Source organism: Amia ocellicauda, chromosome 7 (assembly GCF_036373705.1).
Source record: "Amia ocellicauda isolate fAmiCal2 chromosome 7, fAmiCal2.hap1, whole genome shotgun sequence".
Classification (NCBI taxonomy): Eukaryota; Metazoa; Chordata; class Actinopteri; order Amiiformes; family Amiidae; genus Amia; species Amia ocellicauda.
The window spans coordinates 11054665-11081045 of NC_089856.1; the positions used below are offsets into that span (position 1 = coordinate 11054665).

Here is a 26381-nt window from a genome sequence, read left to right on the forward strand (position 1 = left end):
GTTTTTTTGCACCAGTTGCCTCACAAAAGATGAATGCAAAAGATGAACATCGTGCGTTGGATTATACAGTGTGTACAGGCTTAGGCAAAGACTTTCCTTTTATTTTATGTATGCATGCAGATATGTATGTAAGTTTTAATTTATTTAGTATAGGAAGTCAGTAGGGCATGCAATCTAGCAGCAGGTTTCTGTTGATACTGTTTGAGTTTTGTTAGCCTCCTTTTATAATTTATTTTAATTTTTGGGAAGACCTCACTGCAACCTCAGTCCCCAGGCTATGATGCCAGTGGCTACTCCTAGCCCTAAGAGACACAACCCTTTCAGCGTTACACAGAACTTGAGGCCTGTTCAGCACAGTCATGGCATGGTTCTAGGACTGTATGAATCGCACTACAGTGACAGAGAGGGTGTGCCAGTGAAGCAAAGTGCAGGTTAGAATGCAAATCAGCAGCCGGGGGTGGCAGGGTGGGGGTGCGGGGAGGCACAGGGTTTAAGAGTGGCAGTCACAAAGTTTGCCGACATGTAAACAACCCATGCCACACCCACTGATGCCCCCCCCCCCCTTTCCCTCTACCACTTGCCCCCATGGCACTTTTACACTGTGTTTTTTTTGCCGCTCCTGACCTGCACTTGGCCAAATATTTGCTGACCTGGAGCTGAGGACTTATTTGTTCTTCTTGTCACAAGGAAAATATTGTAGTAAGCACACTCACTCTCTCATACTCATAGAAGTCACACACTGAAACACATACACAGAACTCACACACACACATACACACGCAAAACACACACTCACACACGCACACTCTCTCTCACACCCACACACACCAACTCACACACTCTCTTTCTCTGTCTCAGTGTGTCTCTCTGTCTCTGTATCAGTGTGTCTCTCTCTGTCTCAGTTTCTCTCTCTCTCTCTCGCTTACTTTTTGCAGCCAAGCATGGTCAGACTTGCTCCAGCAGTGCTGTCTAAGCATTCTGTGGTGCATTTCTCACAAACTATTCGCTCCAGGGACTGGGAGGCACCAGTGACAGGTGAGGTGAGCAGGTCACTCCACCCAAGGTGCACAGAGAGGGAGACACACTGAGGTCCAACAGTGTCTAGTGGAGAAATGTGCCGAAGGTGGAGAGGGTGGTGGTTGCATGGGAGGTGGGGAGACGGTGTTATTGAGAGTGGACTGGGAGGCTTTTTTGTACTTGACAAATGGGGCCAACTTTATGCGCATACAACCAAAAACGCCTGCAACACTGTGGCAGGCTCTGTTATCAGAGATCTCCTTCAAATGCTCAAATTGCTAGGAGACTTCTGCGGAGATCAAAGACACACATGTTTCAGCCTGAGCATAGTGGGCCTGGGGCGACAGATTGTGAGCTTAGGTGGACAGATTTATAAAATACTGGGGCTCCTCATGAATCATCTGTTTGACAGCAACAGGGCCTCGCAATAAAGCTCTCGCACTGAAGCTGCCTTGGATCTGTCAAGCTCTATACAGACATGCCTGTCACTGTGTTTGACCACCTGGTGCAGGGGCTTGTCTGACATGCTTAGTGACTGAACTGGGAGAAAAAGCGGCTACAAAGTGCCACAGATAACCATGAGTTATCTCAACTCTAATGCTCGACGATGGGTCAGACCAGTTGTGTTGTGCTAAAATACATCCCCTGTGTGCCTTCTGTTCTGTCTTCTTCCTGTAATCTTCTGCTGAGCCTTTGAACATGATATATAGGCCCCAGACTGGTTCAGTAAGTCTAGCCGATTTCATACAAGACGTGCACTGGAAACGAATTCATAACACAAAAGCAAATGCAAATGGGCAAATTCCCTGGTGAACAACTTGGAGTTATAGTTTTGGTGCCTTGACTCATCCCTGCTAATACAGTCTCCCCATTGTCCCCAGTACTCAGTGTATACTTCGCACAGCAGCTCTGTGACGTAATAACCTGCTGATGCAAACCTGACTGCGCTCATAACTCACTGAAGCAATATACTGTTTCTCTGGACAGTACAGTCACACACTCTGGTTACATTTACTTTAGAGCATTCATAATTCATGTTTTGAAAAGTTTTGCACAAGAATGTAGTTTAGGGATCACCTGTCCCTTATATTTCTGGTCTGGGATAGGGATTAGATTTCCCAGTAAACAGACACCTCTGTTAGGGCTAGGGTTTCATTTCTAGGGTGGTTAAGACATAGTTGCAGATTGGGTTTAACTTCAAGCTGTGCTGTTGGCAGTGGTTGTGGAATTATATATTTTTTGTAGCTAAATCAATGAATGGATTTGATAGGTCTCCCATTGTTAGTGATCCTATCAACCACGTAGGTCTTTACTGTTAACAGATTAAGAGGCCATGACTACATAATATTTTCCGTATTCATAGACACTGTGTTTATAATATGGAAAATATCAAAGGTTTCCATCAGCGGCTGGAAGCCAAAGACATGATTCGTGGGGATGCTGTGGTAGTGATAACACAGGGAGCAGAAGTCTGTCATTTTCCTGCTGTACAATGCGTCGCTGCGCCTCTGTGTGGTGACAAAACGCCAGCCTGTCTCTTTAAGCAAGAGTGACTCAACCTGTGATGGCTGGACAGGATGTGTTGAGGAGCAGGAATGGCCGGAAATGGTTATTGGCACACGTGTGAGCAGCGTTCGGTTATGCAAATAGAAATGGGGATTAGGACTGCCATGTTTTGCTCGGTTCCTTTGCATAGTCATTCTAGGTGGTGTGACACACTGACCAGAAAGTGCCAGTAGAGTTTGTCCTGACAGAAACCCAGACAAACACAGTAAGGTGGAATAATTGATAAATTTGGAACCACTTCCAGCCAGACTCAGACTCTCTGTGTGCCGCACTGAAATACTTCCCCCGTGTAATTTCCTCTTATTGACTTTGAAGGCACATCTAGTAAAATCCTCGGCTCAGGTTGCAGAAGGGGTTTGCAAATTGCAGGTTCAAAACTGGGTTGTGCCACTGGCCCATTCTGGGGGTGGTGTACCTTTTAGACTCGCAGGGGTGTCAGACTCCAGTCTTGGAGGACTGCAGTGTCTGCTGGGTTTTGCTCCAGCCCAGCTCTTGGCTCCTTAATTGGTCTAAATAAACAATTACATTAATTCATTTAACACTTCTCTCCAGACTCTGAAATGTTGTAACAAATTGTAAGGTATGCGGCCCCCCAGGACTGGAGTCTGACACCCTGTTTTAGAGGATACATATATTGTTTCCAGGTCTGAAAGAAATGAGACATGGATTGCAGAGACCAGAATCACATTGAGTAGTATTGCCTATACCAAACTGAAGGGAAGGGGATTGCAATTGGGCATTCAACTTCATGTACAAAGAAAAAAGGACATCAAAACAATAATTCGCAAAACAAACACAAAGCAACTGTCTCCAAAGAGCCAAGCTTTACCTATCCGACATGAAATTCGCTCTGACAAGGCCCAGCCAAGTTGAATACATCATGACAGTAGTGTGATTAAAGCTATCCTGGCTGTTCAACTGAACTGTTTCTGGTAAACTGAGGGGCATAATTAAATACAGTATATATATTTCATCCTGTAAACATGAACAGAACAGGCTTCAGGCGGGTTTGAATGAAGGTCATTAGACTTCATGTAACCTCAGTTTAGGGTTCAGTACATTCCAGAGGTTATGGTTAACATGATCTGTTGATGCCTGCTACTTGTAAAGGTCTCTTTCTTACCAAAGGGCAACTGAAGATTTTCAGTCTTGCTATTTTAACTGCAAAGTCACTGCAAACAATCAATTTTACGATGATTTTGTAAAGAAACCTGTATTTTTGCACTCTCTGCCAACAGGAGCTATTTGACTTGGATTCTTTTTGCCAGAGATTGTATCCAATTTAATTTTAATCAGAACTGATTGAGGTGTGCCCAGTAATTATTACTTTCACTGTCAGAGAGAAAATGCTGATTGTTTGTGTTTGTTTCATTTTTAAATGACATATGTTGCCGTAAGACATATCAGGTGAGGAAAGCTAGCCTGGCAAGGTATTCCTACCGATGGTTTCAGTTGCAGGGCATTTGGTTTTGATCAACAACTTCAGGGTGTTGTGTGCTGGTTAATTTAGTCTCCATTGAGCTTCCTGTTTGTGTAAGAATGGATTTCCAACAAGGTCCTCTAAAATTATTATTTTTCTTGACCAATTGCAACCCCATACCTAAATACCTAACTTCATTATACTGAGACACCTCAGTCAGTTGATGCTTCTCAAACCCACAAAGCAGGATTGAGCCCTTCATTTCCAGCTCATCAGCCAATCAGCTTCAAACTCCTCTCATTCCTGCTGTCCAAAGAAGTGATGTTTACCTTTATTAAAAAACAGGACAAATCCTACTCCCCACCACCCCCATGGGTGTCTTTTGAAAGCCTGAGAAGACCGAGTTGTTCTTGTCTCCTTTCCCTATAATGTGGATAAATATTTAATTTAAGGATGCATGGGCTGGGAACAGAGCTGTACACCTACAGGGAGCACAGAGGCTGTTCAGCTGGTATGCAAAGAACTGTGTTTGTAGTTCATGCAAAGGCATTCCAACTGTTTTAAATACATTTACTTACTTGCAGTGCTAGTGCCCAATTTGGGCGTTTTCAGTTCTCACAGAGATCATTTGGTGAGCAAAACAAGACAATGATTTAATGCTGAACCAATGCTTCTCTAGGCGGAATTCCCAAAGGCTGCGCTGACGTGGAATCCTGATGGGTTCTGAGACAAACCCCTCAATGTTTTAGCCATGTGATTGACCAAAAACATCTCTCTGCAAAAGCTGAGGGGCTTCACTTTCCCTAATGGTGCATCTAACCCTTTGTCTTGGCCAGCTCCGTGTCATTAACTATGCAAAGCCTAGTGAAGGTCTCTTTTTTAAAGTATATATATAATTAGGTGTGCCCCCAACCTTGGTCAGAATTTTTGCCTTTTGATAACTGAATACCGAGGCGGCTGCATTCTCTAGTGTAAGTGGTAGCTATCAGTCTATCACCTTTAAGTGTTCAGTGGAATCTGCACTCTGACCTACGGCACTGTGCATTGACAGCTCTTCTCCAGCCACATGTAAATCCCAAACCGAGTTGAAGTGTGTGTGGATTGAGAGCCACCCAGTCCCTGTCGACAGGTATGGGCACTTGTCTGTTTAATCTGGCTCAACTGTGTGTACAAACACATTTTTTGCCTTCTACAGATCTCTGCCTAAAGGCATCATTAAGTTCATTTCATATTGATGTATTTATTAATTTTACAACTATTGAGCAACCTCTATTCCAGAACGCCTCATGCACTCTGCACACTGCAGCCCTAAACTGTGACACTGAGCTACTGAACACAGCAAAGCCCCCCCATTGGTACGCTGTTCAGTTGTCCTATTTCAGTGCCTGAGCTGAATAAATATTGAAAACACATATGTGACTGTACTCTAATTCCCTTCATTAAGTGATGTCACATTAAAACAAAGAGTCATTGTTTCCCATTTTCTTTACAGTTAAAAAAATACAAGTTGTTACCGCAACCATTTTAAAATATTAATGACATGCAATTTACCTAATGACAATGTCTTTCTTGAAGCAAAAAAGTATTGTGGTTACTATCGCCCTTCAGTGGTGGGTCATTGTAACTGTAGCCAGTTTTGCTCACTGCCTACACATGCACGTTCAACTACCCATGTTTTTCTGGAACAATCACTCCACCTACTGGTCTCATGATGTAATGACATCATTCTTGTGCCACTGCTTTCTGTAGCTTTGCTTAAAGAAGCAATAAAAATATCAATTATTTTTGTTCAGGCTGACTCTAGTGTTGAGTGCTTTAGTGTTGAGAGCTCACATATCGCCTTTTCTCCCTCCCTTCCTCTATTAGTGTGTGTATATACACTACCAGTCAAAAGTTTTAGAACACCCCCATTTTTCCAGTTTTTACTGAAATGTAAGCAGTTTTTAAATACAGTTTCCTGCACCATCAAAAGGCACTGGAGGAAACTGGGGGAAACACTGACAGGAAGAGGTCTGGCAGACCCAAAGCCACAACACAATCAGAAAACAAGTTTCTGAGAGTCAACAGCTTGGGTGATAGACGGCTCACAGGACAATAGCTTCAAGCACAGCTTAACACTGGTCAAAGAAAGCAAGTCTCAGTTTCAACTGTGAAGTGAAGACTTCGAGCTGCAGGTTTGGCAGGTCGAGTGGCAGTAAAAAAGCCAATGCTAAGATGGCAAAATAAGAAAAAGATGTTTGCCTGGGCCATGAAGCACCACCAGTGGACTACTGAAGACTGGAAGATGGTCTTACAGTGCATCCGGAAAGTATTCACAGCGCTTCACTTTTTCCAAATTTTGTTATGTTACAGCCTTATTCCAAAATGGATTAAATGCATTATTTTCCTCAAAATTCTACAAACAATACTCCATAATGACAACGTGAAAGAAGTTTGTTTGAAATCTTTGCAAATTTATTAAAAATAAAAAACAAAAAAAGCACATGTACATAAGTATTCACAGCCTTGCCATGACACTCAAAATTGAGCTCAGGTGCATCCTGTTTCCACTGATCATCCTTGAGATGTTACTACAACTTTACTGGAGTCCACCTGTGGTAAATTCATTTAATTTGACATGATTTGGAAAGGCACACACCTGTCTATATAAGGTCCCACACACAGAGCACAAACCAAGCCATGAGGTCCAAGGAATTGTCTGTAGACCTCTGAGACAGGATTGTATCGAGGCACAGATCTGGGGAAGGGTACAGAAAAATATCTGCAGCATTGAAGGTCCCAATGAGCACAGTGGCCTCCATCATCCGTAAATGGAAGAAGTTTGGAACCACCAGGACTCTTCCTAGAGCTGGCCGCACGGCCAAACTGAGCGATCGGGGTAGAAGGGCCTTGGTCAGGGAGGTGACCAAGAACCCGATGGTCACTCTGACGGAGCTCCAGTGTGTCTCTGTGAAGAGAGGAGAACCTTCCAGAAGAACAACAATCTCTGCAGCACTCCACCAATCAGGCCTGTATGGTAGAGTGGCCAGACGGAAGCCACTCCTCCGTAAAAGCCACATGACCACCCACCTGGAGTTTGTAAAAAGGCATCTGAAGGACTCTCAGACCATGAGAAACAAAATTCTCTGGTCTGATGAAACAAAGATTGAACTCTTTGGCCTGAATGGCAAGTGTCATGTCTGGATGAAACCAGGCACCGCTCATCACCTGGCCAATACCATCCCTACAGTGAAGCATGGTGGTGGCAGCATCATGCTGTGGGGATGTTTTTCAGCGGCAGGAACTGGGAGACTAGTCAGGATCGAGGGAAAGATGAATGCAGCAATGTACAGAGACATCCTTGATGAAGTCCAGAGCAGGTTCTCAGACTGGGGCGACGGTTCATCTTCCAACAACACAACGACCCTAAGCACACAGCCAAGATAACAAAGGAGTGGCTACAGGACAACTCTGTGAATGTCCTTGAGTGGCCCAGCCGGAGCATAGACTTGAACCCGATTTGAACATCTCTGGAGAGATCTGAAAATGGCTGTGCACCGACGCTCCCCATCCAACCTGATGGAGCTTGAGAGGTCCTGCAAAGAAGAATGGGAGAAACTGCCCAAAAATAGGTGTGCCAAGCTTGTAGCATCATCCTAAAAAAGACTTGAGGCTGTAATTGGTGCCAAAGGTGCTTCAGCAAAGTATTGAGCAAAGGCTGTGAATACTTCTGTACATGTGTTTTTTTTTTTTTTTAATAAATTTACAAAGATTTCAAACAAACTTCTTTCACGTTGTCATTATGGGGTATTGTTTGTAGAATTTTGAGGAAAATAATGAATTTAATCCATTTTGGAATAAGGCTGTATCATAACAAAATGTGGAAAAAGTGACGCACTGTGAATAATCGGCCCACACAGTGCATCCGGAAAGTAATCAAAATCTTCTAGAAATCTTCAGTTCATCACGTAGGGTTATTGTACGCTGTTGAGTAGGAGAAAGAATGGTTCCTCAGGCTACCTTAGCATTTTGCAGCGCCATGCAATACCCTCTGGTATGCGCCTAGATGGTCGGGGGTTCATCCTACAGCAAGGTAATGACCCAAAACATGGGATGAACTGGACAGAAGGGTGAAAGAAAAACAGTGTTGGGAAGAACTTTCTGAACAATATTTGATTGCTATTGTAGAAAGAATGCATTGAGACATTAAACTGCATACATTTCAATAACAACTGGAATGGAGGTGTTCTAAAAACTTTTGATGGTGGTGTAATTAGAATTAGTATTAGTATTACTGTATTTGTGCTGATTTTCTGATTTATTTGTTATGGTCAGTACTAAAGTCAATTACCAACATGTTACAGATAATGATTAGTTTCATTTACCTATTCTGCTCATCCTGGTAAAGGTCATGGCTCTTAAGTCCATGCATATTGTATCACTTTAGGCTTTTTGCTACTGCGCAAACAAAATAACAAATTACAAGTGAGTTGAGTCAGGGTTAATACAACAGTTTTTACTCTCAGACAGCTTTTTAAGGAGGCAGAACTCCCCCCCCCTTAATTTCCTCTCTTCGTGTGGGGTGTTGTGAATCCATTTCTTTTTTTTCTTCAGTAGAGGCATGGATTGTATCTCACACTTCTCACACCAAATGTAGCTTTTTAGGCTTTTTGGTGCTGGATTCACTGGCGTCAACCAAATGACAAATAAACCAGCTCCCCCAATCAAAATGCCCCCTCCTGCGGAACTTTTTTTGACCCACCAACTACTGAAAAAGATTGTACATGTAACGTATGTTCCAGTAGAACTGTTAGAAATAGACAAGCTTTGTATGCAGGATCTGTAAAACAAGTATAATAAACATTGTGAGCCATTTCCTATCGCAGGCAGTTTTGTTTTGGAAGAGCCACCTTAATATTGCCTGTGTTTTTTGTTTTTCTTTGTTATGTACTTTGTCAGGGAAAAAAAGACGCCTTTCCCTTTCCTTCAACTGTTTATATTTCAAATAAATAATTTAGTTTTGGACTCCCAACAAAGGTCTCCTTGGTATCTGAGTCCACTGTACAGTGAACTTGTTTACAACATGTTTACTGTTGTAATGCAATATAGCAAGTCTTTTATTTACACTCTTGGATGCAGCGGTGGCATTAATGAAAAATAGTAATAATAGTGTTACTATGTTTAGAATGTTCCTCATAGAGATAAATGTTCTTGTCTGAGCAAGGTAGCATCGTGTGTGTCCTTTTTGTAAGAGTGCCCTGTTATATTATTTTTCATGAAAAATGTGAAGGGGATTTTAAGGTCTACAGCAGCTTTGATCTGATTGTTTTTTGTTACTGATGCAGCCCTTTTTTATCTTAGTATTGTAGCAACTAGCTAAGCTTACCAACTGCTGATTCTGGTACCAAGGAAAACTGGCCCAGAAAATGCAACGTTCAGCCCCAATTTTAAAAAGCCAACCATTTCTATTTGTGTTAGTTATAAAAATACATTGCAGGGAGGATATGTGGTTTTGTTATATATGGAGCAAGAGAACATTATTTAGTAATGCCTCCATCATATGTGATGAAAGATGCTTTCATAGGAAGCCACCCCCAGTGTTTAGCAGATGCTCTCTTTTCAATCTGTTGATAGCTTGTCACATATTATAAATTGAGGTACGCACTGCCAGACCATTAGCCAGTCTTTGCTTTACCCTGAAAATATTTAAAACACAGCTTTTAAATCTGCAAATGCTCATCAGCTGTGACCCTTGTATCTGTAGCTGTTAAGTTAAAAGAAGGCAGCAGACACAGCTTTTCCATAGGTGTAACCTTGATTTCCTTCCCCCTGACACATTGCCTTGTAATGCAGGCTTAACATATCCCACATTTCCCCACGCAAAAAATAATAGGAGGTGTTGGTTTAACAGTGAAGAAACTTTATTTGTTGGTTAGAAAAAGATCGGAGCACAAGCAGAGGAAGAATTGTACCCTCAGATTGACAAAGGTGCAAGATGACACAGAGCACAACATTTCTAAGATGTTGATTCACAAAACAAAACTTTTTTTTTAAAGACACACACTTTAAAGAATGAAGAACAGACAAGTTTTAGAAGAAGGCACTTGGTGAAGCCAGGCTATGAAGGAAGAAAATTATTATTATAATTTTTTTCCTCAGCCAATAGGAACACCTGTCACATACAGAGGTTTATTGCTTGTGCAGTGTGCATGTAATAAACAGAAGACATTCATTTCTGTACAGCAGGGAGAGTGGGAAAAGGTATACTTTGGTCCTGATTAATTTGTTCCTTCTGGTAGCAGTGAATTGCTCATTGCAACAATTACCCTGGACATTCAGTCATGGGAAAACTTCAAGACTAAATCAGCAGGTTTAGTGGATCTCCCCTGAAATATTACCCCCAAATTCTTCCGTTCTGTAACATATCTACTGTGACAGAAGGTCCAGAGCAATTGTGCATCCTATCAAAAAGGCACCTAAGTGGAGTGGGAGGGGCGACAGAGGGGTGTGTAAATCCCCTTTCACAAAAAGCTATGGAAAATGGAAGCCAGAGATAGTGGAGGCGGAGTCTGGGTTTTGGGGGGACCGGGGGAGCTGGGGAGTCATCTATTCCTTAAAGACCTCTGAGGACTCAGACACCACCTTGCCATCTGAGCTCTCCACCATTTTGATGATCACACTCTTCTTCGTGTTGACGCCTCCGACGCCGTATCCGCCGCTGCTGCTGCCGTAGCTGCTGATGCTGCCGCCGTAGCCACCGCCGAGACTGCTTCCATGGCCGGCGCCATAGCCACTCCCGTAGCTGCCGCTGCTGTAGCTGTATGTGTTGCCGGAGCTCTCCAGCGGGTAGGAACTGTAGTTCTCTATATGGAGAGAAAGAAGGAAAGTGGAAAACCCGGATTGAGCCCAAACAAATCTGGTACACCTACAAGTTACATCTTTATTTCTGAAAACAGGGAGTGTAACCGCTCTACGTCTTGTAGAGATATGTAAAGCACAAGATTTTGCAGCAATGAATTAAGCCTTTACTGAGTTGCAGCACAGCTAGATCATAGACACTGTGTCAGGTTGTACCCCCCAGCAGATATTAGATCTCTACCCTACCTCAGCACACTTGAAATATATACTGCTGTGTTAAAAAGCTGGGCTGTTTGCTGGCTTCTGTCGCCGTAACCTCTGGGTTCATTTCTAGGCCAAATGCAACTCTTGGTACCAGAAACTCAGAACGAATTAGGATTGCATGACACAGTGCAAAGAGATTTCAGAGAAATCTGGCACTTAATCCTCACAGCAAGACCAAACGAAACAGTAACTTACGTCCATAGCTCTGTTTGGTGATGTTGATGGTTTTGATTCCAGATGCCAGTCTGTTGGAGAAGGAGAGAGAGAGGAGGGAGTCAGTCTTAGGGGAAGAATGCAAGGAAAGAGATCTCAGTGAGAGCCTGTGATCGGGCAGGCTTTAATCGGTCACAGCTGAGAAATTGTAAAACAATGATCTGCAGGTTAGAGAGAGCCTGCAGGACTTGTGATGAATTCCCGACTCGTGGACTTAAAGTCTTTAATGGATCATGAAAGAACTCACCTGTCCTCCTCTCCCTCCAGGAGCTTCCTGTAGGTGGCGATCTCGATGTCCAGGGCCAGCTTGACGTTCATGAGGTCCTGGTACTCTCGGACCTGGCGTGCCATGTCCTGCTTGGCTCTCTGCAGGGCATCCTCCAGGTCCTTGATCCTGCCCTTGGCATCCTTCACTGCCAGTTCACCACGCTCCTCTGCTTCTCTAATCTGGGACTCCAGGTTGGCGCGCTGCAGAGATGGAGGGGCCGAGAAAGAAAGGATATTGTCAGAGTTCATGTGCTGAAGACAGAGGGACTGCGAACTATCTACAGGTTCTAGACCATTCAAGACCCCAGTCCTACTCAGGAAGTACTGCTAAGGGCTTTCTTTTTTTCCCTAGAAAATGTGATTTATGGAGGCACTATAGAAATCTGATACAGTGGTGGTTGAAAATGGTAAGGTTTTGTGTGTGTATGTGTGTCATTGTGTTTGTGCTTGTGCTTGAGCCGTCTATCTCGGGTCAGTGTGTTTCTCTGATCCTCACCTGTCCCTTTAGGGCATCGATCTCAGCCTGCAGTCTCTGGATCATGCGGGTGAGCTCAGAGATCTCGGTCTTGGTTGATCTCAGGTCTTCTCCGTACTTGCCAGCGCTGGCCTGCATCTCCTCGTACTGTGGGAGGAAAACCAGAACATGGAATGAGGTCTGGAAGAGCCGGCACCCTCTACCAAGATTCTCTTGAACCTAACTGCTTCAGCCTGCTTTGTGGCTTGTATCGCTTCATCCAGACTAATTCAAGTCGCTTTCTCCTATATATGAGCAAGAACATGTACTCCTCTTGGATATATACTCCTCAGCACTCCTTTCCTATAGAACTACAAATTCTTTAGGTTTCACTTCCAACTGAGCTTTTAAATACACAGTTGAATTGATCCTTCCCCTTCCCTTTTCCCATTTCTACAGCTGCTGTTTTTCCTTACTGTTAAAGATGGACAAAGAGATCCATATAGCTTGCTGGATTGTGAAGATCTCTGACTGGGGGACACACTGACCTTGGACTTGTACCAGCTCTCGGCCTCTGCACGGCTGCGGTTGGCAATGTCCTCATACTGGGCGCGCACTTCAGCCACAATGGAGTCCATGTCCAGGTTGCGGCTGTTGTCCATCTCCACCACAACTGAGGTGTCCTTGATCTGGCCCTGCAGCTCTCGCAGCTCCTGCAGAGAAAGAGAGAGAGAGAGAGAGAGAGAGAGAGAGAGAGAGAGAGAGACAGAGAGAGAGGATGGAAATGTTGATCAAGATGATAAAAATAGCCAACCAAAAGTAGTGGTACTGCCCTGCCAAGATTGATTAACTTGCTCTGAACTTCATGACAACTTGAGCTTCTTGTAGACAGCATGGAACAGTGTACTTAATCTACCTCACCAATGAATTTCTTCTCTTGTCCTCTGAAGCACATTTTCTGTGCTAGAATCTTGCTGTGTGGCTTATTTAGTCCGCAAGACTTTTGGTTCCCGTTTGAAGACACCTACATAACCTGAAGGGTGGCTCTCTGGGACCAGGAAATGGAGTCCACTGGATTAATCATAACAGGCAACAGTGACGCACTGACTGGTGCGGGTGCAGAGATAAGGCTGGGATTGTGCTAAAGATTACGGTACCTCATCGTAGATCTGTCGGAGGAAGTTGATCTCGTCTGTCAGGCTCTCCAGCTTGGCCTCCAGCTCCACTTTGTTCATGTAGGCCTCATCCACATCCTGAGGGGGGGGAGGAAGGGGAGAAGAGAGTCAGCCAGGGTTTATTGGTCACAGTTGGCCACATCGGCCCCACTCTACAAGCCATCGCAGTTTGGAATAAAGAGGTCGGTTTGCTGTTAGGTATATTTAATGGTTTTAAAAATCCAGTCCTACTTATGGTCCAGGCTTTGGATCCTAAGTAATCAATTTTAAAATCTTGAGCATTTGTATTGTATAGAGAACAAAGCATAAATGCAGGATTTCAGTGGGTCCCATGGGCTGGGACTTGGAGAAAGAAAGGAAAGGGATGCAGTAAAAGCACAGCTATTCAACTGGGCGTCTGCTGATCCGGTCTCCATGATGTTGAAATAAGGGTGTTAGAGAGTCTATGTGTATGTGTATTTCAATTTATGCATGCATATATTTATACATTCAACTGTCAAGGAGTCAAGGGATACTAGAGAAGGTAAACAGGGGCTCTGACCTTCTTGATCAGCACAAAGTCGTTCTCACACTCGGTGCGCTTGTTGATTTCGTCTTCGTACCTGGGAGGAGGGAGAAGAGATGGCTGGGTTAGGTGGGAAGAGCAGAACAGCTTGCAAAAGCACTGCCTGAAGATTAGTGCTGGAATCTCACATGGCGTTTTCCACTCGGAAACAGGTCTTGGATCTCTAAAGACTTACTTTCAAGGCAATCCCTAAAAAGTTCAAAACATTGCCCTTTCCCATAACCCCTTTTCAGGAACTGATTTTAAAATGGGTCATCTCTTTGTCTTTTTTAATGCTGCTGTTCTGTCGACATGTGTAGCACTATTGACTCCCCAGCTGTAATCTCTTTAAAAGCATTTCAGAGACCATAGGATCCACAGTCAACAATCTGAGACACTTTGCATCCAGATATGAAGACAAACTGTCAATGGGTTTAAAGACTCGTTCACAAAAATCCACCAAGAACCCACTGAAGCCATATCCAGCTGTAAAACCTCAGCTTAAAATTAAGTTATAACAACATAAAATCAAAAGTGACATTTTTGGTTCTTATTTTTGTGGTCAGTCATTCTGCAAAATTTGACTTTAAGCCAAAAAGAAGGAAATATGCTTCAAAGATGGGAAGTTAAAATCAGATTTGTTGACAGAGCCCATCTGTTATGATTCCCTTGGGTAGAACCAGGGTGCAGTTTGTGTTTGCAACAAGAGGGGGTGCTGTGGAGGCAAGTATGGAGCTGACACGTAGGTGTGGCACTGGCTGGATTACTCAGAGACATTTGGTAATGTTAGGCTGGGCCTACCTGGCAGGTGTTTTAACTTACAACTTTCCCTGCATGCACAGACACATTATTATTGTGTCCCATTCTAGCTTAGCAGAGTTTATGGTCCCTCGACTTTTCCCATTTGGTTCCTCTATGTTAATGCAGGTTATGATAGTGCAGCAAATCTGTCACAACTTTATTTACAGCCAATCCAAATTCAGTCTACTCCCATCCTCCCTCTTCCCCATCCAGCTGATTTATGCCCATGAAAGTGAAGAAGAATGCTAAATTCTGATCTCAGCAGAAACATTTAAAATTACCCAGACATTTAATTACCCAGTAGACCTTGAATCAAATTATTTTCAAAGCTTTTGTTTTCACATCAGTGCAGAATGTTCCCAAATCCAGCTTCTCATTCTCTGTGTAAACTGTATGCAACTGTTCAATCAATTGCAATAATTAATCAATGTATTTATGTGTTGGGGGGGTTGATGAGAGACAAGAAACAACATAAATAGATAGAATCGTATGGAGGCAGATCTGATACAGTGACACGCTATGAAGTGGCAATCCCTGGAGGTATGCATACAGGTGTGTGAAAGAGGGAGAGGTCAGAGAGAGCACTCACTTGTTCTTGAAGTCCTCCACCAGGCCCTGCATGTTCTGCAGATCGGCCTCCAGCCTCATCTTGTCCTGGCCCAGGCTGTCCAGCTGGCGGCGCAGGTTGGCGATGTAGGCCTCGAACATGGCATCGATGTTGGAGCGGGTGGTGGTCTGGCCCTGTAACAGATTCCACTTGGTCTCCAGCATCTTGTTCTGCTGCTCCAGGAAGCGCACCTAGATGGGGGCACAGGGATTGAGCAGCTGTGAGTGAGAGTCTGGCATCCGAGGTTCACACAAATCTCATTGCAACACATTTATCAGATGAATTGGGGATGGGGCTTCATTTGAGTGCTAGTGTTGTTCCCCTGTTTCAATACAAGGTGTAGAAGCTTTTAGAAGCTATTATCTGAGATAGTAAAAACGGAATTAAAGTCCCCACACCCTATGGGTTATTTGGCTTTGGGGTGAGGTACAAGTATTAATAACAGTATGTTCAGTATGCTCTCTGCTGAAATAAAATTATATATATATGTATACAGTGCAATGACAATGTCAGGTATTTGAAAAATGTGCATGTCCTGTGATGTATACAGGTTAGAGGAACAGTGACGTGTTATATTTCCCTATGGGTGCGTCTGCGTAGATTTGTGAGTTTGATCGCATTCTTGTAGCGCATATTTCCACAGTTCTACACAGATCTGCAACTTTGAATCAGTTGTATTACACATAAAGTGCAGATCTGAGGGGAGCTGCGCTATAAGATACCTTTGTTTTGGTATCGGACCATTCATTCGGCACCGTTTACCCCTCCCGTTAAAGGGGAAAAGTTCAGTGGAGCTGATAAGTGAGGCTGTGCTGTTGCTCTGCGGTGGGCGGAGGAGTGTGCAGGCCAAGGTTGGCTGGCATCCATGGTTACAGGTAAATTGTTAACGAAGAGGCACGGATATTAAACCAGGGGGGAAGGGCATCAAACGGCAAAAAGAGACTTGTGTGCTGTATACAAAATCTTTGCAGTGAGTTGTTCTAGCAAAGGCATTCCAAATATTACAAGTGCAAATATACATTTTCCTGGACTTTAGTTGAAGTACAAAGACATTGAACAGCTCTTCCCTAATTCAACATTATTTTTCCCACTATAACCCGTTACGAAACCAGACCACCTATTTGATACAGCATGACGCCTGTGCGTTTTCAATGATTGATTATTGTTAATTATTATTACAAAGAATCGAAACTCAAATGGCTAAATTCATTACAATAAGACTGACTAAAATTATATAATTATCAGTAGTGTTTCTTTATAACAGTAATGAGTTATTAAGTTGCATTATTACTCTGGGAAAACTGGGGAGGGGCAGATAATGCCATGGTATCCACAGGTACTCAGGTAAGAATTGATTATCGATACATTGACGCCATGAGCTATAAACGGGGGTAGTGCAGACGTCAGGGGATAACAGCCATGCAAAACCAATATGCAGTTGTGTTGCCAGAAGTTTCTGCATCTGTGCCCTAAACCCCTCAGCCTGCAGCCTCAGCCCTCAACTACACAACTCCAATTCTGAATCCCACACTTTGTTAAACGTTTTAGTTATGCCCTTTTTTGGCGTGACTTCAGTCTTCAGTTGGGAAATAGTCTTCCAGCCACTCCCTAGGCTAAGTCAATAAAACAAGGTAAGCTTGCAAAGAAAGAATAGAAAATTACACACCCTAATCACTTGTGCTTAATTAAACCACAACCAAGGTGGGGAGAAAACAACAGCAGCATTATCTCTGAGATTGAAAACCCTTCTTCTGCTCTAGAAACGCTGAGAATTCTCCTATTCTTTCTTTTAGGGGAAGAAACCTGATTGCACTCTAGTCAGTGAAAATCTAATGAATGAATGCCTTCAAATGCATTTTTCCTCAAATAATTTCAATCTGGCTCAGTAACGCATCTAGAGATGTTAACATATATCTGCACCTTTACATAAGATTTACAAAAAAATAAGATTTATTTTGCTAACAGTAGATACAACAGAAAAATATATGCTACAGAAAGGCTAAAATCTCAATCAGAACAACTGTTACACAAGGAGTTTAAGGTACACCAAAGGGATTCAAAAGCACCAGAAGTTAAAGCTTTAAACCTCCTAAGTTTGGTTACTTTGACCTCTAGGTGGTGTGTTGGGCAGGAGAATAAGACCTTTGCTTATGGACCACTTACAGAGTGCCCTAGGCTGGTTATAATGAAGCTAAAATGTCTGTCTGCTTGTACAACACAGACCCACTAGTCTCACATACACACCAAAGTGCTAAAAACTCATCAAGGCTCAAAAGTATCTTGCCACAGCAAAAGACATAAAGAAAGATAGGAGAGATCTCTTAAATATGCACTCCCTACATTTCAACAACACCTTGTTTCTCTCTCTCTCCCGTTTACAACCCTTTCGCTAAACCTCATCTAAAGCCTTGGCAGTCACTTGGATCCTTCAACAAGACCAAAACCAAGAGCGGGTGGCACTCACCTTGTCAATGAAGGAGGCGAAGCGGTTGTTGAGAGTCTTGATCTGCTCCTTCTCCTGGGTGCGGACCACCTGGATTTTGGGGTCGATCTCCAGGTTGAGGGGGGCCAGCAGGCTCTTATTGTAATTTACGGCCGTGATCGGAGCCACGTTGCCCCCCCCGAAGCCCATGCCCATGCCCATGCCCAGGCCAGAGCCCCCTCCATAAGCCGTAGAGCTGGAGATGTAGCTCCCGCCGCCCATGCTGCCGGCCCCGAACCCGTAGCCACCCCCCACAGCCCTGCCAGAGCTCCCCATGCTGCTGCTGACAGTGCTGAAGCTCTTCCTGGCCACAGAAGGGCCACTGTAGGATAAGGAGCTGTAGTTTCGGGGGACCATGCCACCGCTGCTGCTGCTCCTGCTGGTGGTTGTCACGGTTCTCCTCATCTTGGCAAAGATTGAGATTGTTTTGCAGGGGAGAGAGAGAGAGAGAGAGAGAGAGCTGTCCTGCTGTATTGTAGAGAGCTAGAGGCAGATAGAACTCTCTCTGTGGCCGCCCCCTTTTATTTAAGGCCATAGAGGCAGGGGGTGCAAGGCCGGCCCTCATTGGCCGGGGCTGGGAGGGAGGGAGGAGCAGGGGTCGCTTGGTAATCTGAAACCTGGCCCAATCAAAAATGGGAGTTATTACCTGCCAACAAGTCCCTCCTATCTCTTCTTTCTCTTTTCCATTTTTCTCGCATTTTCTTTTGCTTTCTTTTTAAAGCTTTTTTCTGTTCCACAAAGCAACAAGTCAGGGCAGTATTGTCTTCAGTCTAAGGATAATACTGGTCTCATCTCTGTGGAATGTGATTCTCTCTGGGTGATTAGTCACTGGTGGTACCTGTGTGTCAGTGTTTGTGGCAGTAGGGCATGGGTGGGTTATTTGTGAACACACAGTCTGCTCCCACCTGTGGCCTGATCTTCGTACAGTGCAGTTCTCTCCAGTCCTACAGCATACAAACCTAATGTAAACTGCCAAAAAATAAATAAATAGAGATACAAAAACACATACGTATGTGTAATTGCAAGTTGTTACTCGTCCAAAGTTTACCTTATTTTTCCATGGTTCAAAATGTTGATCCTAAAGCAAGAAAGGGAGACATATCTCACCAAAATAAATAAATAATACTAATAAAATGTGAGAGAAAGGGGAGTGATTTATAACTGGGAGAGATGCCAGTCATCCCCATGCTTTGCCAGAGATCTTTTCCAGCTGAGTGTAACACTGATTTGATTCCCCTGACCTCTTCCTGGTTTCTGGGCAGATTATCTAGATTGCATAGTTATGTATAGTTAATAATAAATATCAAAACTGCCTATGTTGCCTGAGAACTGATGTTAAGATGATGCAATGGAACGATAACATTTTCAGAAATCATTTTTAATTAAAGGAAATTGTTTGACTGCCAGGTGGCAGTGGTTTGCTAATTTGTTCCACCCCCCTGCAACTCTTAGAATAAAGAGATGCCTCCTTTTATCAGTCCTAAACACACTTAATGGCCATTCTGTCACCTCTGGTCTTACGTTTCCTAGTTGAGCTTGGCATAGAGGAGGCTGGGGTTGAATTTTTGTAATTATTATTATTTTGAAAAACTGCTCTACCGAAATAATGGTATCATTATGCAGGGAAAGAAAGAGGATTTTACTTGCAATCACAAGCCTTAATTACTGTTTACAGAAAGCTGCACCCTTAGTTTAATGTTTCCTGGCTGTTAAATTATATATAACATATACTATTGCAGAACAGGGGTAAAATCTCTCACAAACACGTGTTCATAGCTGATGCCCATGTGTAAGTATGTGTGTTGAGGGGTTATTTTATTTCCTGTAACATCAACTTAAAAGTAACTTGTGTGAGGTACTCCAAAGCGCAGTTTGCTCCAAGACGGAGTCATAGGGGTGCTGAAATATACAGGGTTATACTGCGGCACAAGTTGCTGTGGTTGTTTCACTAAAATACCTGTCATTTTTTCCATTCCATTACATACTTCACACATACCGTTAAACTGCTACAGTTATTATTATGTCTCACATCCCTGAGCGTCTAATAGAACAGTGAAGAGCGATTAAATCAGTGAGAGAGACTTCAGACTTTTGCTGAAAAAAAAACTAAAGGAAAAGGCGAAAGCAGAAATTCCTTTTTAGTTTGTGTGTGTGTGTGTGTGTGTGTGTGTGTGTGTGTGTGTGTGTGTGTGTGTGTGTGTGTGTGTATATATATTTATATGTATTTCTTGTATCTGGTAAAACCATCAATATAATCTTCAACCCTAAATCTGATGTTTGATCTTTTTTTCAATTGTTTTTCACTTGTGCGACCGTAACAATAATGCTGCCTTTTCGATCATACATTTTCATTTCATTTTCATAGTTCATTTACATTTGTTCTCTTTCCAAAACATCTGGCCATCTGATTTGTCATTTTAAATTAGTTGAATTAAATATGTTTATATATATATATATATATATATATATGGCAAACACAAGGGTCAGATTGCTCCAATCACCATTTTAATTGAACAAAAAGCTAATTAATTGAGGGCTAGCAATCTCAACAGAAACTAACCCACCCTAACACGTACAGCCAGCCAGACCAGAGACACAATCGCCAGCCATTGACTAAACAAAGAGCTGTTAAAGGGGTGTGTGTGTGTGAGTTTTGTGATGGTCATTCATGCACCTCTGAAAAGGGAGACTAAAAAATAGGTGAGAAGAAAACAGGTTCCATATATTTGATTCATTGCACTTTTTAAGAATGAAATCTGCACAGTTTTCTTTAAAGAAGTTAACTTGTGCTTACTTTATGTATAACTCATAAAAATGACCACACCCCATTGTAGCATTAAAACAAAACAAAAAAGTGATATGATAAGAATCACTGCAATCTTGTTTCAATCCTCTGATAACTCTGATCAGTTCCTGTTGTATTTCTCCGTAATTGCATTATTGCACAACAAATAAGGGACTATCAGTCATCGGTTTATTGCCACAATTATAACAACCCCTTTTTCTGCATACATCTGTTTCTCATTCATTTCCAGTGAAATGGGATTATATACAGAAAGTAAAAGGTGTAAAAGCCAACCTGTAAATTTCCATATTGACTCTGGGAAACGTAATAATTCTTCATCATTCTTAAAATTTGAATAAGTTCCACAAGTTATATTCAGGTTCTGGGGCAAGCGATTTCCCCCAGCCCAGTTCTTTGGAACCCAGTGTCTGAGATGAACCCTTCAATAAATGATTTCTTTGCTGAAATAGACCTTTTCAGATTTGTAGTAGCACAGGATAGTTTATTCCATTGACCCCCAAGGGCTCTGTCAATGATTCCTTCAGGAGATTTCTAATACAAACCCTCTCATATTTCTATGTGAAGAATGATCTGTTTTTTCAGTAGGCCAATGGGGTAATCACAGTTCTGGCATAATGTACAAAAAAGTCTCAGTAAGGTATTTCAGCAGTTAGGGGGACAGGTATTGCAAATCATCATGGTCACAAAGGTCATGTGCCCATCTTCTTGTCCCCTTGAATGATTAGCTGTGCATGTGTTTTGGTTTGTTATCATTCACCCAAAACTTATTTCACGCAACAGTTTTAAACTGCAACACAAACATTTCAGGAAAACCCTGAATTCTTGCATTTCTCTGTGCTATCTGAAGGATATATTTGGGTTGGGGGGCAGAGGTGAAATAGCTGGGATTCCAAAAACATGACAATCAGTTTTCATATTCACAGGCTTCTCAGCTCTTTGCATTTGTAACATTCCCCCACATCTGCAGTTTTACTTCAACATAAACCTGCTTCACTGGTTCAATCACCCGTCCCGATTTGCGGTTCTCTCACAAACTTTTCCCACCATGTCGGCCTGCACAAATTGTCACCACAGTGTCATGTCAGTGATTTATTGTTGTCGTTGTCAGCTCTGTTTTATCAGTAGAGACCACTAAATATTACAGCAGATTACAGACAGATTTTTCTTACAGTAGCAAGGCCAATCACTCTGGAAAAGTCTCCCTGGAGACAGGCCGGCCTATAACCTGTGCTCATTTCTGATTTAGGAAACTAAATGAAAGCAGAGATTCCCCCGGCTGAACTGTATACACATGCAGTACATTACCGAGCAAAAACACATCGGAAAATTAATCTGCTGTTTGTGAGAATTTTTTTTAGCTTCTGCTTCTCAGCCCTAATCCCAGATAAGTACATTTTGAATACCATACTTTTCCACATACTGTACTATTATAAAAGTGTGATAACTTTAAGAGTGTCACTTTCTATAATCGCTCTGGAATTTCGCCTGGATCGTATTATCGTATTTGGTGTGAATCTAACACTAGGACCAAAAAAAGAGTTGTGAAAATCATCCTGTTAATGAATCATAGCTGGCAGGTTATTTTTATTTATTTATTTATTTACAGTTGTGAAGATCACAAACAGAGGTTCTGTTTACTGTACTCTCCTCTGGCTTTTTAATTATTATATTTTTAATTATTGCTAATGGCACCATAACACTTTTGCTATGCACTTTGCTTGCCAGTGTTATAAAACCGTAGGTTTAACAGTAAATAAGAAAGAAACTAATGCATCATTGAAACGTTGTCAGGCAGATCTGATGTGTTTGGTTGCGACTGGGGTTTGCACACTGTTTGCTTTTGTTCCTGTGTTTATATAGACCCTGCCTGCTGTTAGCAGGGTATAATATACTGCAGTCAGGTTGTGTGTGTGTGTGTGTGTGTGTGTACCTTGGCCATGAAGGGTGTGTCTCTAACCACATATTTTACAGAACTTCACAGACTTATGATTACAGCAATGGGGGGGAAGTGAAGCAAATGGAAGAATGGAGTTTATATCTCAGTCTTTCTGCCGTTCAGTTTTTTTGGCTGTTATGGGGTCTGTTTTGAAATTTGGTTGTTGGGAAAGTTCCGATCTCCTCATCTATAGGAAAGATGTCCCTTGTGGGGTGTACTGCATCAACCCAGTTACATTTACTCCTGATGGCTTTGCTCCTGTGCCATGTTTTTTTTTTTTTTTTTGCAAGAATCCATAAATGCTGCTGAATATCCAACCTTCAAATAGATATACTGTCATCAGTTTGTTCACTTCAAGGTCCACTTTCCATTGGTGCCCTTTTTTCAAAGTTTAAAGAACAAAGTAAGAAAAACATAATGAATAATGTAATAACGTTGTACATAATATTGTGACTAAATGTTATAGATTAATAAGAAAAAAACAGGTTGATCACACAAATCTTGCCCTCAGCCAAGACTATGATTGGGTTAATTAAGTCAGGACTAATTAAGTCATTATGACACAATCCTACCGCATTTTACAGATGCGAGCCCTTTTGTAAACGTTTTGACTTCCAAACCAGGGAATCCACCCGTTTCCACAATCCCCAGTTCACAGGACGCACTAGAGAGGAGTGACCACACTTCAACGTGGCACCACACCCTACTAATTGAACCTCACATCTAGCCAGATAAGAGAACCTCCAGGGTGCAGGCTGCGGCCCATTACAGCAACCTGAAAGTAGCCATGTTGTTAACAGGTGTTTCGGGAGGAGAGAGTGCATCCCCCCCGCACCCCTAGGCTCCTTCACACGGTCGCCACCGACATGTATTACCTGAAAAGTCACACAGTCAACAAGTCAAAAGTATTTTGAAGCGCAATCAGTTTTTCTGTCCTAGTTGTGAATGTGTGCATTTTTTGTTTGTTGGGCCATCGGAGTGAACACTGAAACCTACAAATCCGCATTCGGGTTTATTCTCAGAACACACTGATGATGAATTGAAGATCGTGAGAGAGGTTTCACACTACGGTATGCAATTTGGTCCTTAGGTGTAAAATCCAGGACTGTCATGGTGGCAGGGAGGCTAAAGTGGTTTTGAAATTCCAGTTTATTAAGGTAAATAAGAATACTGCTTCAGTTAAAGGTGCAAATATTATAGTTTTTTCCCTCATCTAGGAGTCTGCCCGGTGTTTTGATTTAAGCTGTCCTCTTCTGGAGTCATCAACTCAAGCATCCGTGCTAATGCAGATGAGTATATTAAATGGATGCTGATTTGTATTTATTTTATTTTATTGCTATAGTGCTTATGTAATCAACTCCATTGTTCTCCTTTCTCACTGCGCTCCACCTGTCTGCTCGGTGTGATTAATCATTGAGGGCTGCTGTTTAACACATACAAGCAAGGTGGATCATGACAGGATTATATTATCAACCATGGGACTTAAGCGCTTGACGAAGACTGATTGGCTTTACAATAACAGTCGAGATTTCTACAGAGCCTTATTGTGTCAAGGCATCGGAAAAGCCAAGCATTTGAGGTGAAATCAAGCTCAATCTGCAGAGACTTGCTTGAGAGAGATAAAGGGGTAAAGTCCTTTGTACTGTGATGTGGGAGTGGGCCGAGGTTTCAGTGGATTATTGTACCCGGTGCTCAAGCAGCAGTGAATTCTGGGAATGTTTTGTTGGAATGGTTGTACAGGGGTGTAAAGTCATGATTTAAAGAGCTACAGTGTTACTGGTTCTATAGGAAACATTGCCTACACAACACGAATGATGATCATAATAATAGGAATTATTTTTCATATTTCCCTTTCTTTTTTATTATAAACAAATAATGAATATGAAGTGCATTTAAAACAATATCTGAAGGCACTGTACAATTGCCTAGTGACTCTTATTTCAACCCTGTTAGTGTTTCTCAGCTCTTAACCAGGTGGCACATATGGAGGTGATTAGTTGACAACTAGTGAAAACCCACAAACACAGTGAGTCCTCCGGCGCCATGCTTGGACTATGCATCGTGTTTGGCTGCAGCACCTTGTTTGAATAGTGAAAACTGCACTCGGAGGAGCTGCTGCTCCAGGAACACCTTCACCTGCCCACAGGTGTACGTCACACAGGTGTGCACAAGCTCCCACGATGTCTAATTTGGGACCTAGTCACTTCAGCTCATATCAAGAGCTTATTACAAGTGAGTGAACTCTTAAATGACACATTAAGGAGCTTATGACATGCGATTGTCAGTGGTTGGTTTGAAAACCTGTCCTTCTGAAAGAGGACTCGCTATTACCTTGCGCTCTGTGCTTTCAGCCCACCCTGGCATTGTTATGGTAGGCCAGCTTCAAGCGGAGATAGAGGAACAAGGCCCAACAAGCCAGCCGTGAGTGATGGGAGGTTGGCGGAGGTGGGAGAGAGAGAGATGATGATAAACTAGGAGACCAGCTACAGCCCTCTAATTCAGGCAGATAAGGTACAGCAGAGCTCTCGAGGGCAATGGAGGCAGGAGTCCACTTTAATCACTTTAAAGAAACACAAAACTTAAGAAAAAAAAATCATAAATCAGTACTGGTCTTCAGCAGTGAAGGCCTTTGTTGCCATCCCAGCATCCTCTAGGTGTGGGACACTCATTTAGGGTCAAGCATTCTCTGACAGGCTAACTATTTTGCAACTATTTTTCTTTTTAAACTCCCATGATTGGAATCAATCAGATATGCCCATATGAGATATCTGTAATGAATCGGATGCTCTCAGGGGCTTGATAAGACTGTGATTGGAACATACGCACAAACACACAGACACCCATCCTTATGTACACCCTGTGCCACCCTCGGTCAACATCACTCCCACGATCCCCATACTGTACAGCCACCCCCCCCCACCCCACCTCACCCCACCCTATCCCCACACCCTTACCTTCACTGAACATTGAGGCGGAAAACACTCTTACACACATACCCTCTCTCCCTCCCTCCCTGCTCCATTTTTCTCATTCTTCCGCCTTTTGTCTTATTGTTCCAGAAAACCTGTCAAATGGGACAGACATACCAGAAAACAAACATTGGATTTCCTCAGCTCTTGAGACTTTCAGCCTTGAACTTGTTTAAAGTCTAGAAGCTGGTTTTGTTATTTATTAGTTTTGCAGATGCCTTTTATCCAAGGCGAGTTACAGTATTTACAAAAATCATAATATAGCACTTTATCTACATTCCCAGGGCGGCTAGGCACCAAGGCCCTTCTGTACTAAAACAAGCTGCCTTGACACAGACTGTTGCGCCCCACCATGCACAAAAGGAGCATACCGCAACACCACAGTGATGTGGTAGCTCAACCTTGTCCATTATGCAGGGCCTGGCATAGACATACATGTAGGCACAGATGCATAAGTGCGTTGTGGAAGCTGGGCAGTAGCTCTGTTTGATTCTAGGCTCTGTGCACAGGAACATGGCACTCATTTTAATAACTGCAGGGCTCTGTTTGGGATGTTAAATTGTTTAGTGCTGTTTTATGTATAGGTGACAAGAGAAATAGGCCTGCCCACTTGCAGAAAGCTGTCAATGGAAGTATGGAAAGCTCATCCTGTCATGGCAGCTTGCACCTAGAGGCAGAGTCTTCCCCGGGGCAGGAAAAACAGGAACGGAGTTAAGAATGCAGCAAGAGAAGGGCAAACTTAATAAAGGAGAAGGAACAAGACGCACAGGGGACGGGGGCAGAGTGCGTATTGTTTAAAGCCAATCTGCGGTTGTATCTCGTATCAAGGCAGGGCAGGGAAGGGAAGCGAGGGGCGAACTGTACTGTGTGCTGTGAAGGGATCATCGAACAGTTTTTTACATTGTTGATCAGTTCTGGAGAACTCTCTGCTTCCTTAGGCAGCAAACACAAGGGTTAAAGCCCTGCGAACAGACAGCTTTCCTATCGAACACATCCGCAAAAACCAGCGAAGAAGCATTCCAC

General features: G+C 42.9%; 1 protein-coding gene across 1 annotated transcript; it reads right to left on the bottom strand.

The window, feature by feature from the left end:
* Positions 1-9885: 9885 nt before the first annotated feature.
* krt8 (keratin 8) lies at positions 9886-18152 on the bottom strand. Its single transcript, XM_066708351.1, has 9 exons — positions 17630-18152; positions 15148-15356; positions 13755-13815; positions 13196-13291; positions 12587-12751; positions 12081-12206; positions 11565-11785; positions 11300-11349; positions 9886-10845 (listed from the first exon to the last, which is right to left on the bottom strand). The coding sequence occupies exons 1-9, from the start codon at positions 18050-18052 to the stop codon at positions 10589-10591; spliced, it is 1608 nt and encodes a 535-aa protein (XP_066564448.1). The 5' UTR covers positions 18053-18152; the 3' UTR covers positions 9886-10588.
* Between the last annotated feature and the right edge of the window lie 8229 nt (positions 18153-26381).